The 17,290-nt window shown below is 38.4% G+C and overlaps 1 protein-coding gene across 1 annotated transcript in view; it reads right to left on the bottom strand.

Moving 5' to 3' along the window:
* Positions 1-14,144, bottom strand: part of DPYD (dihydropyrimidine dehydrogenase) — a 369,420-nt gene extending 355,276 nt beyond the window's left edge. Inside the window, exon 1 of the mRNA XM_065885362.1 lies at positions 14,002-14,144. Within this exon, the coding sequence (XP_065741434.1) occupies positions 14,002-14,040 (39 nt within the window). The 5' untranslated portion in view covers positions 14,041-14,144. The remainder of the gene's footprint in view (positions 1-14,001) is intronic.
* Positions 14,145-17,290: the final 3,146 nt, after the last annotated feature.

The following is a 17,290-nucleotide window of genomic DNA, read 5'->3' on the forward strand; positions in this document are numbered from 1 at the left end:
CTCTAAGTGGTTTTAGCCCCATAATTCTCCAATACCCATCTCCACTAGGACTGCTTCACTGATCTTCAGATGCTTATTTCCAGCTGCCTATCTGATATCTTCACTTTGGTATCAAATAGGGATTTCAAACTTAATGCCATTACATACAACACCTGTATCTCCCTCACACCGGTTACTTCTTTTTGCTCTTCAAACTAAGTTCTAGCCTACCTCTTTGATTTGCTTTCTTTTTTAACTCAAAAGCCATGGCAGACTTCTGGTCTTTCAGGTTTGAATTCAAAAGTCACCTCCATAAGGAAGCCTGCTCTGACTGCTACATATAAAGAAGGCTCTACTAGTCATTCTGCATCATTTTACTCTGGTTTACTTTTACCAAAACTCGTCATACTGTCTAAAACTAACCACACATTTTAAAGTTTTTTTACTGTCTATTACTCGCCTACTGTAGTACAATTTTATTGAAAGCAGAAATCTTTTTGGTCTTGTTTGCAGATGTGTTTCTGAAATCTAGACAAGTGCCTAGCACACAGTAAGAAATTTATAAATATTTTTAAAGGGACAAAACAAAAAAAGTAGATTTCTGTGTTTTTAAAATATCAAAACACTGTATTTTCAGAGATACAAAGTCCACTGGAGTCAAAACAATAATTAGTAGCCATTATTAATTTTTTTTTTCTTTTTTTGCGGTACGCGGGCCTCTCACTGTTGTGGCCTCTCCCGTTGCGGAGCACAGGCTCCGGACGCGCAGGCTCAGCGGCCATGGCTCACGGGCCCAGCCGCTCCACGGCATGTGGGATCTTCCCGGACCGGGGCACGAACCCGTGTCCCCTGGATCGGCAGGCGGACTCTCAACCACTGCGCCACCAGGGAAGCCCCCATTATTAATATTTTAACAGCTGACATTAATTACACAGTTGCTACACGTTAGAACTATTAAAAATATGTAGTACTGAATATGCACTATTTCCTTCAACCATACAACAATCTTATGATATAGGTACTATTACTGCCCCGATTTTTCAGGCAAGGAAACAAACAAAAAAAGTTATTTGCTAAGGTCAAAAACTAGTAAGTGGCAGAGCTAGGATACAAACACTAGCGCTCTCATTCCAGAGCCTATACTCTTAATCACTAATCCATGCTACCCTTTCATTACAATTAAACTAAATAATAATGATCCATTACATATTACCAATAAATATTTTAATAGGTTCAGTCTACTGATCTATTGCCATTTCTGAATTTATCTGAGGGTAGTTTTAGTGGATGGTATGTTTCCAAAATAGCATTAGTTTTGTTCTGATTTTGTAATTCATTAGCACTTAATTTTCTTAAAATCGGTGATATTTCTACTATTCTTATTTATATTTCTTATTTTCTCTTATTATTACATTAAAATTCTGTTAATATAATTTGTTTAAAAGAAAATGCAAACTATTTTAAAATGTGGAAAAATGTTCAAACTTACAATATTCAAATAAATGCAAATTGAATCAGACAGTTTTTATCAAATTGTTTATTTAAAAATTAAAAATCAATATTAACCTTCAAGGGTATCATTTCATACACATTCATACACTGATAGCAGCCATATGAATTTGTACAACTCAAAAATATTTCAAATCCTTAAAATAGTCATACCTGCAGTGGATAATTTCTCTTCTAGAATCCTTTCATGATAATGTGATCTTAAACATGTATAAAAATATTTTAAAGTTTTGTTTATTACTGTCTAGCTTTGGCGTGAAGGGGTGTTGGGCAGTAATATTCATGAACATATGAGAATTTTCTTCTACAAATGTTTTTATCTCTTTCAAAAAATATAGAGGCTTAAGCATACCAATGTTCAGAGTTCAGGTTGCAAGCAAATTTTAGCTTTAAAATGAAGCATGAATCAAAGTTATTTGGGGTCTTCCCTAGTGGTCCAGTGGTTAAGACTCCATGCTTCCAACGCAGGGGTACAGGCTGGATCTCTGGTCGGGGAATTAAGATCCCATATGCCACGAGGCACAGCCAAAAGATTAAAATTTGAAAAATAAAGAAAAGAAAATGTTTTTTTAAAAGTTATTTTGGTTAACACATCTAAGACAAAAAAAAAGTTTTGCTTTATTAAATTTGTCATGTGAGAAAACTGTGCTGAGGCAAAAGTAGTTACACTAACTGCCCCTTTCCTCTTCCTAAGTACTATGAGGAAAAGAAAAAGGAAAAAATTGCAAACATACATGTGCTTGTGTGTACACAAAAACACACACACACACAACTCATTCTTCTGATGTAAAGACCTAAAGTGAAAGAATCCTTTGAGAATCTGACCTGACAAGAGTGATTTTTAAAGGTGGGGCTGCAATGTAAAAGTTTCCATCCTTGGTCACATGTTGGGACATCTGCAGTTGGTGTTACATTTATTCATTTGCAATCACATCCTGAGATTTATTCATTCAAGATAACAACTTGAATCCCAACCTTACTCATCCTGTTCTCCCAGGGCAGAAAAAATAAGGAACCATCATCAGGCAGTAAAGCCACAATCTAGAAATAAGCATCAGATCAGGACTGAATACAAATCAAGTCATATCCACATCAAAGGAAAGGACATCCAGACGCCTGAGTGTTCCATAGCCTTGTGTCAGTGGTGGGAGGATGAGGCAAATGGGTGATTGGTTCCAATTCCATTTTGTCCTTTCTTTGTACCCAATAATGAGACACTTTTCCATCTAAAAAATACTTTTTAAAAATGCTTAATTCAGTTGAATCATTGTAGGTTAGAAGGGCAGAACTGAAATGCACTACAAATCATTAAAGCCACCCTCTCAAGTATATTTACAACATTTTAAGAATTTTGTTGAAGCATTATTTTTAATAACCACACTAAAAACAAATGTCTGATAATAAATGTTTTCAATAAACTTTGGTATCTCCACTCCCAGAGAATCATGCTGCCTTTTAAATAGTAAGAATGTAGGGAAATACTTCTGACAGGATAAAAAAGCAAATATAAAATCATATATGATTCCTTCTCTTTTTTTTTGCATGTATGTATTATAGATTTTTGGTCTGTGGTTAATATGAGGTTTATATATAGCAATATATATATATATATATATGTGTATATATATATATATATATATATATGTTTTAAGTTGCTGATCTCTTAATTTCAAATGCATTTTAACGACCCTGCATTTTTACTCCCCACCCCCTCACTACTACTGTTTTTGAGATCCTATTTTACATCTTTTTGTTTTGTGTAGCCTATTGCAGATATAGATGATTTTACTACTTTTGTCTTTTAACCTTCTTACTAGCTTTGTATGTGGTGGACTTGCCTTCCCCAATGAGCTTTTTCCTTTCATAATTTTCATGTTTCTAATTTTGGCCTTTTCTTATTCCCTTAGAGAACTCTCTTTTACGTTTCTTGTAAAGCTGGTTTGGTGGTGCTGAACTCTTTTTCCTTTGCTTGTCTGTAAAAACTTTTGATTTCTCCATCAAATCTGAATGAAAGCCTTGCTGGGTAGAGTATTCTTGGTTGTAGGTTTTCCCCTTCATCACTTTAAATATATTATGCCTGCAGAGTTTCTGCAGAAAAGTTAGTTGATAGCCTATGGGAGTTCCCTTCTACATAACTCGTTGCTCTTCCCTCGTTGCTTTTAATATTCTCTATCTTTAATTTTTGCCATTTTAATTACAGTGTGTCTTCATGTGTTCCTCTTTGGGTTGATCCTATTTGGGACTCTGTGATTCCTGGACCTGGATGTCTGTTTACTTTCCAAGGCTAGGGAAGTTTTCACCTATGATACCTTCAAACATGTTCTCTTCCCTTTCTCTCTTCTTCCGGGACCACTAAAATGGGAATATCAGTGAGCTTGATGTTGTCCTAGAGGTCTCTTAAACTATCCTCATTTCTTTTCATTCTTTTTTCTTTTTTCTGTTCAGCTTCAGTGATTTCCACTACTCTGTCTTCCAGCTCACTGATTTGTTCCTCTGTATCATTTCATTTACTGTTGATTCCTTCTAGTGTATTTTTCATTTCAATTATTGTATTCTTCACCTCTATTTTGTTCCTCTTTATATTTTCTAACTCTTTGTTATAAACTTCTGACTTCTCACTTTGTTCATCCATTCTTCTCTCAGGTTCTTTGATCATCTTCACAATCATTACTTTGAACTCTTTATCTGGAAGACTATCTGTTCACTTAAGTTTTTCTTCTGGGGTTTTACGTTGCTCCTTTGTTTGGAACATGTTCCTCTGTCGCCTCACTTTGCCTAAGTTGCTGTATTTATTTCTATGTATCTGGTAGGTTGGTTATGTTTCCTAACCTAGGAAAAGTGGCCTTCTGTAGGAGATGCCTTATGCATCCCAGCAGTATACTCCCCTCTGATCACCAGAGCTATATGCATTAGTGGTGCCTCTATGAAGGCTGCATGGGTACTTCTGTTGTGGCAGGCTGACTACTGTGGATGGCCTGGTAGGCGTGGCCAGCCCTTCGCCCAGTTGGTTGCCAGGCCTTGCCTTGTGCAGAGGCTGCTGGCTACTGGTTGGCAGCACTGGGTCACAAGATAGCTGGCTGTGGAACCCCAGGGGGTCCTGGGACTAGTACTGGCTCGGTAGGCAGAGCTGGGCTCTGAAGTGGGTGGACGAAGCACTAAGGTTCCTGGATCTAGTGTCAGTCTGCTAGTTTGTGGTGCCAGTTCTGACACAGCAGGCTGTGGGTTTCTGGGTGTCCCAGACCTGGTGCTGGTGTGCTGGTGAGTGAAGCTGGAAATCAGGGCAGCTGGCTGAGGAGATATCTCAGAACTGATATTGGCCTGCTGGTGGGTGGGGCCAGAATTGGCAGGGTCTGAGGCTTGTGCTGGACACTGGCAGGTGGGTCCAGGGCCCATGGGGTCCCAGGGCTAGTACCAGCTCACCGCTGGGCACAGCCAAGTCCCAGGGTCTCTGACTGCAGGGCCCCAGGGTGTCCCAAGGCTTGTGTTAACCCACTGGTGAGTGGCCAGCCCTGGGGTGGCTGGCTGAGAGGCCCAAGGTTTCTCGGAGCTGGTGTTAGCCTGCTGGTAGGAGGGCTCAGGGCCCACTGGGTCCCAGTGCTGGTGGTGGCCTGCTGGTAAGTGAGCTGGGTCCTGCCACAGCAGGCTGTCAGGTGCAACTGACCTGGGACTGGTGTCCACATACTGGTGGGTGGGGTGGGACCCAGGGGGTTCTGAAACTAGTACGTGTCCAGTAAAGAGCTGGGAAAGAGCTGGGTCCTTGAGTCTCTGGTTGAAGGGCGCTGGGGTGTCCCACTTCTAGTGCCTGCTCCCTGGTGTGTGGCATCAAGTCTTAGGCCCTCTGATGGACAGGGCCATGCCCAGGAGAGGCTGTGGGTTCAGGGGGTCTTAAGGCAGCCTGCTTGCTGGTGGGTGGGGCCACGCACGCACGTGTGTGTGTGCATGCGTGCATGTATATAATGGAATATTACTCAGCCAAAACAGAGAATGAAATTTTGCCAATTTTTCCATTTGCAATGACATGGATGGACCTTGAGGGTATCATGCTTAGTGAAATAAGTCAGAGAAAGACAAGTACTGTATGTTATCACTTACATGTGGAATCAAAAAGTAAAACACAGCAAATGAATGACAATAACAAAAAAAGAAACATACTCACTGATACAGAGAACTAGTGGTTACCAGTAGGGAGAAGGAATCAGAAAGGGGCAAGATAAGGGTAGGGGATTAAGAGATACAAAATACTACGTGTAAAATAAATAAGCTACAAGGTTATATTGTACAGCACAGGGAATATAGCCAACATTTTATAATAACTTTAAATGGAGTATAATCTATAAAAATTTTGAATCACTACGTTATACACCTGAAACTAATACAATATTGTAAATCAACTATACCTAAATGAATATTATACGTGATTAAACTATTTAGGGAAAAAAACCTCATGTATAGGAAAATACTAAATCACTATCAGCATGACTGTTTCATGTGGTATGACTGTATGTTTGGGATCTTCTTTTCACTTTTTTTTTGTATCTTTTAAATCTTCTGTAATGATCATGAAAAATAATTAAGTTAGAGAAATTTTTTTTAATTATTGAAAGTTAACCCCCAATAAAGAGTATTTTGCTGTGAATGTTGTTATGCTTTAATCCTAGGGATCTGTGAAGAGAATTGAATGACTTTTTCTTCTTTGAATTACCAAGGATTTCAAACTTTTCACCAGCACTCCCCAAAATCTGTCATGGAAGAACATTTGGAAGAAGATTCCCAAAGCTTTGAGGACACTGTGGTGCAAAGAGTCAGAGAAAGGTAACTTGAATTTCTGTGGGGCTGGGAATCCACTATCTGTACTCTAGTTTCCATTGACAGTTATCAATCAAAAAGCACATTGGAGAAACTGATTCCTTTCTGGAATCTCTGGTCTTAATTCCTAGTTAAATACAGCATCACTCTACAGACACACAAAAATATGAATTTATTAATTCCAGATCACCCTCACAGAACTCCAGCCATATAAAGAAAGATCGGACTTTTTCTGTGTGCTCAGGAGAGATTTAGACTTAACTCATTCATTTGATTAAAAAAGAAAAGGAAGCAAGCAAGCATGAAGAAAGTTTAAAAATCAGGTGAATAAGTATATCAAATCCTTATAGCTGGTATAAATGGTGCACTTAATCCTACCTAGCACGTAAAGTACAGTAGCTCTACACCACTACCTTGCATTTCCTTAATATGATCACCCAGCAGGTCACGTTTCCAAACGATTTCACCATTGCCATATTGTATCACAAACCATCCGTAAAAGACTGATCAATAGCAAACTCACTGAGGAATCAGCAAACTCTTCACAGTGGTTGAATGATTTCCACAAGGTCAGACAGCAAGGGATCTCACTTACGGAGCAAAAATATCCCCAGGCTTGGCCCCTATCCCAGGATACTTATTTTAATTAACATATAGTAAATACACATTATCTTCTATTGTTTTGCTGAAGATTTCCTCATGGCCTTTAATTAAACATACTAACATTTCTGAAGTTTTAACATGCTACTATGGTCAATTTTTAATATCATTCAAAGGATTTCACAAAGACTAAACAAACAGATCTACTTAGATGAGTCAATCTTGAGTAGGTAAAACAAGTTGAAAACTGGAGGATGAAGTTTTGGGAGAGAGGTGAAGGTGGGGAAGGGCATGGGGAGGATCAGCAGAGAGTGGTAGGTAATAAAATACTGGGGGAGGGAGAAGTACAGTCAGGCTCCATCCTTGAGCACCATCTGTATAAATCAGGCCTGGAGTTGACATGTAATTTTGTGTGGGTCCCCTGAGAAGTGGCCCTCAGGGCTTCATTATTGATGAAGAGATTTTTCTTCAAAGTGGCCTAGCCAGGAGTGCCTCAAGGGGACATTCATAAGCACTCATAATATCAATTTCCAAGCACCTGGGAGGTAGGGACAGGGATTGTCTCTTTAATTATTATGATAGAGGTAGAAGATAGTGAGAATGCTATTACACAACCAAGCCAAAATCCTCAAAGAAATTAAATTACCATAACCTAGTATACAAAGTTTATTATCTGAGTCATCCTTTAGAAAGGGCACACTTTACCTTTTCCTGGTGCAAAATAGGTTATCTCCAATTCCCTCCTTCCTAGGAAATCAAAAAGTTATAAATACAAATATAGTGTGTGCAGGGATGCTTAGAAGTCCAGAAAGAAACTCTCTTTGAAGCTAATATGCTCACTTAGAGAAACTATAAGTTTAGTCCAGTTTACACAAAGAGATATGGAGTTGGACACTTTTTCTTAAAATAATTGTATAGGGATTTCTTTTCAGAAAAGGATAACACCAATCCCTTCTACATATCATTGAGAATGCCAAGAAACCATTTTCACCAATGCTTGGGCCTGATCTAGTCACAAAAACACTCAGAAAAACACCAAAAAAATCAATCCATATGTACACTGCAGTAAAACAGCAAGGGTTACAAGGTAGGAGAACAGTCAAAGCTGAATCTGAATCTTATTCCCCAGAGATTTAGATGTGGCTAATCCTATATAGACAAAGCCTGTGCCACATACTTCCTTTGAATCTCCTGCAGCTTACACTAGAGGGTTGGTAATACAGTGGGTATTAAAAATATTTTTTAAATAGAAATAAAACTCAAAATGAAGAGGGTCTCTTTAATTTGACCTGAATTTTAAAAACTCCCCCATCTCACTGGTAATACTGACCAAAAGGATTCAGGAATTTTCTCATAAGTCATGTCTGCAAAATTTTTTCATCTGTAATAAGCCTCACTCATAATTCTTTTAACTTCATTAACTCTCCCTTTCTTCACATATTTTAACAGCTTTTGATACCACTAGTTAATTCTTGGAGTTGAACAACATTCTAGCCAAATGACATTTACATAACACAGATGATATATGCAATAATAATATTTACAATAACTACTACCATTCAAAAAGCACATATTTTAAGTGACAGATGCTGTCTAAGGCATTATATGTACATGACTCTAATTAATCCTTATTTATTAAATAAAATTAAATTAAATTAAAGTTAATAAATTAAATCCTTAATTTATTGCATGAAATAAATTAAGATTAAAACCAACTGACAGAGGAAGAAATGACTGATAGTCCAGGAAACAACCTGACCACAATCACACAAATAAAAAAATAATAGTGTCAGGATCTGAACCCAGGACAGTTTTAACACAATTTTTGTTTGTTTGTTTGTTTTGGTTTATTTTTCAAACTAACCATGAAATGAAGCTTGATTTTGTGAAATACAAAATAAAAATTTTTATACAAAAATAATGAGTTCCTAACATCAACATATAGATAAGTGTGGTGAAGAGTCTGAAAGAAGTTATATGTTGAGTTAAATACAGATGTTTCCTATCTACTAGTACAACATTTTAATTAAAAGCAATGGAAGCAGTAATAATTATAAACCACAGGAAAGACATAATCCTATTAAGAGTTATCAGTAGTATAATTGGCTCCAGGATATCTGTGAACACCCACATTATTGATGTTTGAGGCCAAAAAATACCTTCTGTCTTAACATGGAGGATTAAGAGCAAATGAAGTCCAGAAGGCAAACACGTCACATTTGAATATCAAAATCCTGATTACAGATAAATTTATAACCTTAGAATGCCTTATTAAATATTTTTTAATTAAGGCAGGATATGAATGACACAGAACTTTCCTTACAGTTTTAAGGACTGAAGATTTCTTCCTCCTATATATCATTGTGTCCATTTAGCTAAGAGGCAGAAAAGCAAATTGGCCAATTCTACTTTTCAATCTCTCTGGCCACACTGAAGCCTAGACTATATCAAATCTCTTACAGTTCCTTTGTCACATTATTTCATGACAATTTTTTTTAGTCTCATTGTCTTCAATTTTAGTGTTTCTAATTTTCTGACTTAACTTTATGCTAATTACTAGAATTCTCCCACAGTGACCACACATGTTTACCTTATTGGAAGGTCTATTTTTCAGCTCTTGTGTTGTTGCTTGTTTATATACAGAGTTTGGTAAAATGCTGTATTCCAACAGTTTAGGAAAGATATGATTGCTTAATGATCATCCAGTTATCTCAGCATTCTGACTAGAGATCTTCTTGGTATTCTTACTAATTCCTTACTGTAAATGTAGAGCTTTCCAAAACTGGGTTTTCCTTCTAGAATGTAAGAAAGGAGACTATTGAATTTTAGCACATTTTAATAATTAAGCAATCAGTCAACACTATCTGCTATGATTAAGATTAAGCAGATCCAATCTAAAAATCTCCCTAGTGATAGATTCATCATTAGTCATTAATCTCACAATTTTTATTTAAACCACTGAAACTAGCCATCTACTTCATGCGTAGGAGGTAAAATTCTTTTTAAAACTGTAATGAAATACATACATAACCATCCTTAACTACAGGAATGTGTAGTACCTTAAAACTACAAGGAGCTATCATTGGAATAACTCTCCAAATTTGGAGTAACTTTCCAAATCACATAATCAGACACATTTCTACCACCCAGCTAAATTCCTTAGAAAGGAGAAATACTTTAAAATAAAATTAAGTATTGTCCACGGGACAGCTTAAAATAAGGAGAACAAACACATTTTTAACAACTCAAACTCACAAAACAAATTTAAAAAAATTTTTTTTAATGCTTTAAAAGCCTTGGCAAGTCAAGATAGCATTCCCAGAGATTTGTGGTGCCCAATCAATAAAAGGAAGGAGACAAAAATGGATGCAGTAAAAAACATTTAAGTTTAAATAAATAAATAAATAACCCATAACTCCTGCAAAGTTGAATCCTTATTCTCTCCTTCGGGATCTATGCACCTCCCCCCTCCCCAGGGGCAAAAGCAGTTATGGTAAAGGGCATTCTGAAATATCTTTTGCCATCTCTACCAATTCATAAGCCTGTTTTCAAAATTCTCCTGAAAATTTACTTTCTCCAAGTTGTTTCCATTATACTGCCATTTCCCAAAGCCATCGTTTTATTATCTTATTTTCTTAACACAGAAAATTCTAGATTATCTTCTCAAATGAATAGAAGTCACAGTATCGGTAATTCAGAAACCATTTCTATTTAACTCTAAAAGCATTATGATTTTGTGGACATTGGACTAAAATCATTTTTTTATTCAACATAAATTTGAAATGAGTTTATAACCCCTTATGAATCATTAACTGATAATTCTAAGAATAGACCTTTACTTGGGATTGTGGAAACAGTAAAGGGGTGGACAGCAATTTAGTTCAGCTATAAATACTTACCAAAATTACTAATATCCAAAGAATTAATTAAAAGCTCACTGTACCTGCATACATTTTCACTCTGCTATACTTTTACAGTAAATTCTCAATTACCCATGTCAGTGGAGGGGAACAAGACATTGAACAAAAGTGAACTCTTCCAAAATCATTCTTACTTGCTTTTAAAAGTGCAGATATTGACAACAGACCAGTTGTCAGTTCAAACTAAATGAATTATTGTGAAGGTATTGTTGAGGTCAGGGAAAGTGATCAATGTCTGATATTCACCTTTCTTAAAACCTTCCCAGGAGAATTTATTTGAAAGTCAGTCTTGACAAAATTTAGCTAAATCCAAAAAGTAAGCCCACAAAGCAAAATAGCTTTTAAAAGTATATAGCTACCATTAATGAACTTTAAAATAGTAGTTATTTCACAGGCAGTGATTTTCCTAAGATATTTGTTCTATATTTTTATTTTTTAACGTTTTGTCCTTTTCCTAACAAGATGTGAAGTTGTGACATTTATTTATTAATTTTACATCTTGTCTATATCTTGTCTATTTTATATCTTGTTTATTATCTTGTCTATGATTATTTTCCTTACTTAGCAGATTGTGCAGATGTGACACAGAGAAGCTAGGTAACCCAAACAATGTCACCTATCTAAAAAGGGGTAGACATAGACCTCAACCACAGGCAGTTTGCTCCAGATCCCAGGCCCTGAACCACATTAATAGGTCTGGAAAAATGTCTGACTTCTCATACATCTGCTACCATTACTACAATTACAATAATTTTTAGTATATGAGCTAGATTCTATTGCCTAGTATCTATTACCTACTAATGCATCCTTGCTATGCCTATCTGCCGGCCCAGGGATATTTCAGTTTTGGAGTCTGGTGACCTTCTGACTGTTTTTTATGCTCCCAACCCTTCAAACCCTGATGCACTATTGGATTGAGGCTAGACATATGGAGTGAGCACACAAAACAACTTTGTAAGCCTCAGTAACTTTTTTCCCCAGAAACAAAAATATTTCTTGGCTGCTTCACTGAAACCTGAGGTTCTATAGGTAGCTTAAGGAGAAAATTTAGTCACTATTATAGCGGGTTGTCACCATCACCTTCTGTTCTTTTCACATTGATCAACTGAACACTTACTGTTTTATACTGATAATTTTTTTAAAGATTACATGCTTCTCCACATATTTGAGACAAGGCAATGGTCACAAGCAGATCAACCTCTAGACAATGATTTTAAAGAATTCATTCAAAAAAGGCAAATCCAATGTATACATTCAAATTTGATAGAAAATTGAGCCTTCATAATTCATTTTGACTCTTCCAAAAAAAAAAAATGAGCTTTGGTGAGTCAATAGGATCACCTGAGACATCTATGCTTGGATGTGTTCCTCTAAATTTAATGTATTTTTCCTCACTGCATTATATTTTAATGATTAATTTCACACCCTTTCATGGTACTCTAGCTCCTGAATCGTGCATATTACTTTGAGGGAAAAGAAAATTCCCATGCATGATGAAAGATGTTACTGATTAAAGTGTGGTGCATATATGAACTACATAAAAGGTGAAAAAGCTTGAATGCCACTATTCTATATCAAGTAATATTGGGCCAACTAAGCTTAGATTAAGGGGAGTAAATGTGAGGGTTTGACCTTCTTAAATGGTCTTAGTTGAAACAATTCATGAAATTAAGCTGGTCGTTAATGTTCCACTGGCATCTTTTTCCTTAGTGTAATATGGTTATGAACTGATTTCATGGACAACTGCGAAAGAGATAGATAAATTCAAAAGCCAAAAGCCATCTGTCCTCTGACATTCTTATCTCTGAAATCAGTACATCACTACTACCTAATACTGTCAGAAACGTACTATTTGACTTAGCTTCAAAAGGCGGGGCGGGGCAGAGGGGGCATTTGGTGAAGTCAAAGTAACAAGGACCAAAAAGGACAATGACATAAATCAAGTATCTTTTACCCTGTGCATGAATAAACATTGGGTTAAATATATCATATTGATCAATATGAAAAAGTAAACTATCCACAAGAAAAACTACAAGTAAATTAAGTAGACATGTCCACATAATATACTTTGGTTCTTATTACTACAGTGGATTTTTCAAACCAATGTATGGAATCTGGAGAAAACACTATCATCCCCCAAACAGAACACAAAGTTCCTTCAATCACTGACAGAGAGAACACAGAGGCAACACAATGGCAAAAAGCAGCTCTTCTGCAAACAGGTGGTTTTAAAATTTTACTTAAGCCACTGAAAGGACTGAGGAAAGGAAAATTTTTTCATTCTAAGGAAAACATAGGCGTGCACATACACACGTTTTACCAGCGTAGGAGACTCAAATTTTAAAAAGCCCCAAACAAAACACAACAAAAAACTACAAAGCAGTTTATTTTAGCTCAAAAGTGCTGACATTGGGTTAGTACGTCTAAAATCACTGTTTGTTATTATATCTGTCTCATCGCATACATAAAGGTCTTAGGGAGAAGTCAAAGGAAATGGTAATGTATTTCAGGGAGGACTTTATTCACAGGAAGAAAGATGACATTTTTACAGAAAGAGAGTGCAAGAGAGAATCAAAAACTGTTGACGAGAGGAAAATACAGTTTATTTTGTATTTCTGAAGGCACTGTATTTTTCATATTTTCAATACCTTATCCCATTCTTCTCTATGTTATTTTCATAAGCAATAATAAGGCTAGCAGGGGCTGCTATAGCTGACACACAGATCTTTATTTCTATACTTTGCAAATATGCATTATTCCGCGACTGGAGGTGGGGCAGCTGACTGGAAGTGTCCGGAAACGCGAAACGCTTACAGGGGCAAAGGGGAAGGTGCGGGATAGACTGCGTGAGAAATGAGCGCTCCTTTGAGAAAATCCATCTCTCTCGAACACTCGTGGTTCTTCAGTCACTGCCACTCAGAGACTTCTTTAACCCCCACTCCGAAGTAAACAGCCAGGTCCCAAGCCAAAGAACACCCCTACCGTCGCGGGCACCCCACTTCCCTCCCTGCCAGCCCACACGGGTCTCTGGCTCCTCGCTCCTCCGCCTCCCCCCAAGGCCTCCCGCGGAGGCAAAGTTTCCCGCCTCTCCCACTTTCCCCGGCCCTGCGGTGGCCGCGGCGGCCTTCCGGGCACCCGCCAGCTGCGTCCCCCTCCCTCCCTAGACGAGCCCGCGCGCAGTCGGTACCTCGATGTCCACCACGTCCTTGCTTAGCACAGAGGCCATGGCGTTGCCCACAGCCTGGAGTCTCCTACAGACGAACCCAACCCGCGTCCTCAGGCTCCAGCCAGAGAGCAAAGCAACAGCTTGCCCGAGCGCCTGTGGAAATGGAAAACAGAAGGCAGTCGGCGCGGGGGCGGGGCGGGCGCCGGGCGGTGACGCCCCCGGGGCGGGGCTGCGCGCTCGGCCCCGCGGTTCCCGGCGCGCCGCACCGTGGGCCGAGTGGCGGGAAGGAGCCCGCCCCCTGTTTCCCGCCTCCGCCCCCCAGCCTTGCAGCTTGTTTTCCTTCTGCTCTCGGAAAGAAGGGAGGGGGAGAGCGCTAGCTCTGGGGACTGGCCTTTGCTCTGTAAACTGTTAAAGGCTGAGCTAGGTACGTAGGGGCAAGATGTGATTCAAGGTAAAAACAGTCGGCGCTCTAAGTAACTAATTACTCCTTTTCTCTCCTTCCGCAGGAGCCCTGCAAGGTGCAGAAACATTGTCTCATGGGCAGCTGCATCCTCAGAATTCCTCAGGGATAAGATAGTAGTAAATGTTCCTCCGGCCATCCAACAAATAGGCGGGAGCAGGCAAGGTCAGTGGTCTTCTGAGAATTGACAATCCCTGGGGGCAGGGGCGAAGAGAAAGGGGGCCCGGGATACAAGTGAGCAAAAATTTCTACAGACAGAAGCTGCAAGTAGCAAGTCCTGTAGGTGGTACAAAATCAAGGTTGTGTTTTTGCAGTGCAGTACGTTCTAATGTCTATTTTAAAAAATTGTTCTAAAATGTGTAGCTCTTTTGAAGAATTGTTCTTTATGTTTTGTTCTAGAGCTTGCTGGGGAGAGGGGAACGATTTCATTTAGAGACAGTCTCAATCCAGAAAATATTCTCCTCATCTTTGAGTGTATCTGTACTCCAGACGTCCCTCCTTTCTTCCTCCATCGTCCTCTCTTCTCCTGTAACTCGTCCTGCTTACTTCTGTTAAGGCTTTTATCACACTTCTTAGTCCTCTTGGCTAGATAATGAGCACCTTGGATTCTAGTATTTCCTCTTTATCATTATTCTTTCAACAAATATTTATTAAACATTTTCATTCATTCAACAGATATTTAGTAAACATTTTCAATTACCAAACACTGTGTTAGGTGCTCTGCCCATAGTCTTCAAGAAGACACATCAGTCTCATGGAAATTCTACTCAGAGTAAGGAAGTGAGCAAACTAATAGGAGACTGAGATGCCAGCTTGGAAGATTAGAGGACTAGAACAGAATGACTGGGGTGTAAGTGTTCACTATCTTGAGTGGTTGGGAAGACTACTTTAAACAGACCATCAGATTACCGTTCAGAACCTGGATAGAGGCTGGATACATTTTTCTTAAATCTAATAGTATATTAAGAGAAAGTAGAAAGTTACATAGAAACCTTGGACTATTCTTTTTTTTTTTTTTTTTTTTTTTTTTTTTGCGGTACGCGGGCCTCTCACCGCTGCGGCCCCCACCTCCGCGGAGCACAGGCTCCGGACGCGCAGGCCCAGCGGCCATGGCCCACGGGCCCAGCAGCTCCGCGGCATGTGGGATCCTCCCGGACCGGGGCACAAACCCGTGTCCCCCGCATCAGCAGGCGGACTCCCAACCACTGCGCCACCAGGGAAGCCCACCTTGAACTATTCTTGACTCCCCTTTTCTCCCACATTTAATGCATCCCAAGCTCTCAGGATTCAACCTCCTAAATACATCTTGGAACATTTCTTCATTTCTCCTTCTTCACTGCATCCACCAAGATCCAAGCTGCTGGTATTGCAGCTTCTACTCTTACCCCTCTTCCCTCCAGATTGAGCTTTAAAAAGTATCGATTGGCTCATCACACACACACACACACACAGAGCATAAATCTTTCAGTGGTTCCCACTGTATTCAGAATAAAATACAAACCCATAGTGACCTGTGAATAACCTGCTCTTCCCCTCTTCTCCAACCTCACGTAGGGCTACTCTTGCCATGAGTCATTATGTTCCAGCCGCAAAGTAATCTTCCCATTCTCCAACCACTTTTCTCCCTTTACACATGTCCTCCATTCTACTTGTACTTTAGGTTTCAGAGAAACCTTCCCTGACCTATCCCCACCACCAACAAAATTAGACCCACCCTGTCTCTGTTGTTCTCTTTCAGGGCACCCTATTTTTGTCTCCATAGCCCTGTCAGATTTTATTTGCATATTTATTTGAGTGTGATTTGTTTAATATCTGTCTTCTATTTAGAACGTAAGCACCAGGAAGGGAGGGTCCACATCTGGCTTGGTAGCCTACTGAATATTAAGTGTCTAGACCGGGACTGAAACATGGGACCAGGAATACTAGGTGACTGAATGAACTCAGTAAATCCTAAAGTTAGTTTATGCAGTAAGCAATTCATTTTAGAAACTTTAGTTTTACTTTACAGTTTCACTTTACCATATATTCTTCTCAATGTTCCACTTATTCCTGGGAAGTAAAATCATAGTATCTATCAATGATTTTCTAGTTAAAATGTGTCAAACTAACTACTTTTCTTTTCATGGAGTAAAATTCCAAAGTCTGATTTCCTTCATCATCCTACGACCATACCTTACTCACCACCAAAGTCATCTATATCCTCTTTCTTGGAGATATTTTTTATATATGCATACATATATCATACATACATATACACATATTTAGAAGGATAGAAAGAGATATACACATGTGTGCATTTATCCACATATAATATGTATATAATATGATATATATAATTTTAATATGTATGATTCCTTCTCCAGTTTAACCAGAAAGTTTCAATAGTCAATTTCCTGACCGCCAGAGATATGGATTTATGTGTTGTTTTAGGTTGCACACTAATATAAATCTTATCAGTTAGCAATCCATACTTTAGTTGTCCAAGTTATCCTTAAGAGTTAGACACTATATTTCCATTTTGATTTTATGTGATTATTATTCTCCTAAGCCACCATAGAGGATAAAAGCCCAAAATATGCTGTCTTTCCAAAGGTGAGAGCTTCTTCAGTGATACTCAATAATCAAATAGAAAATTTAAATGTTATTTTACCGTCCTCTCAATCTCACCAAACAGATGTATCCTATTCTGAGATATTTAATTAAGGCATATAATCACATTGCTCACATGCCACACATATACTCCATGATCGGTGATGGAATCTAGTAATATTTTAAATCCATTAAAATTCCACATTAAACAGAGTTGTACCTGTAAATAATCCAAGTTGTTTAAAGCTTACTGCAAATGCA

This window comes from Phocoena phocoena, chromosome 1, assembly GCF_963924675.1.
Source record: "Phocoena phocoena chromosome 1, mPhoPho1.1, whole genome shotgun sequence".
NCBI lineage: Eukaryota > Metazoa > Chordata > Mammalia > Artiodactyla > Phocoenidae > Phocoena > Phocoena phocoena.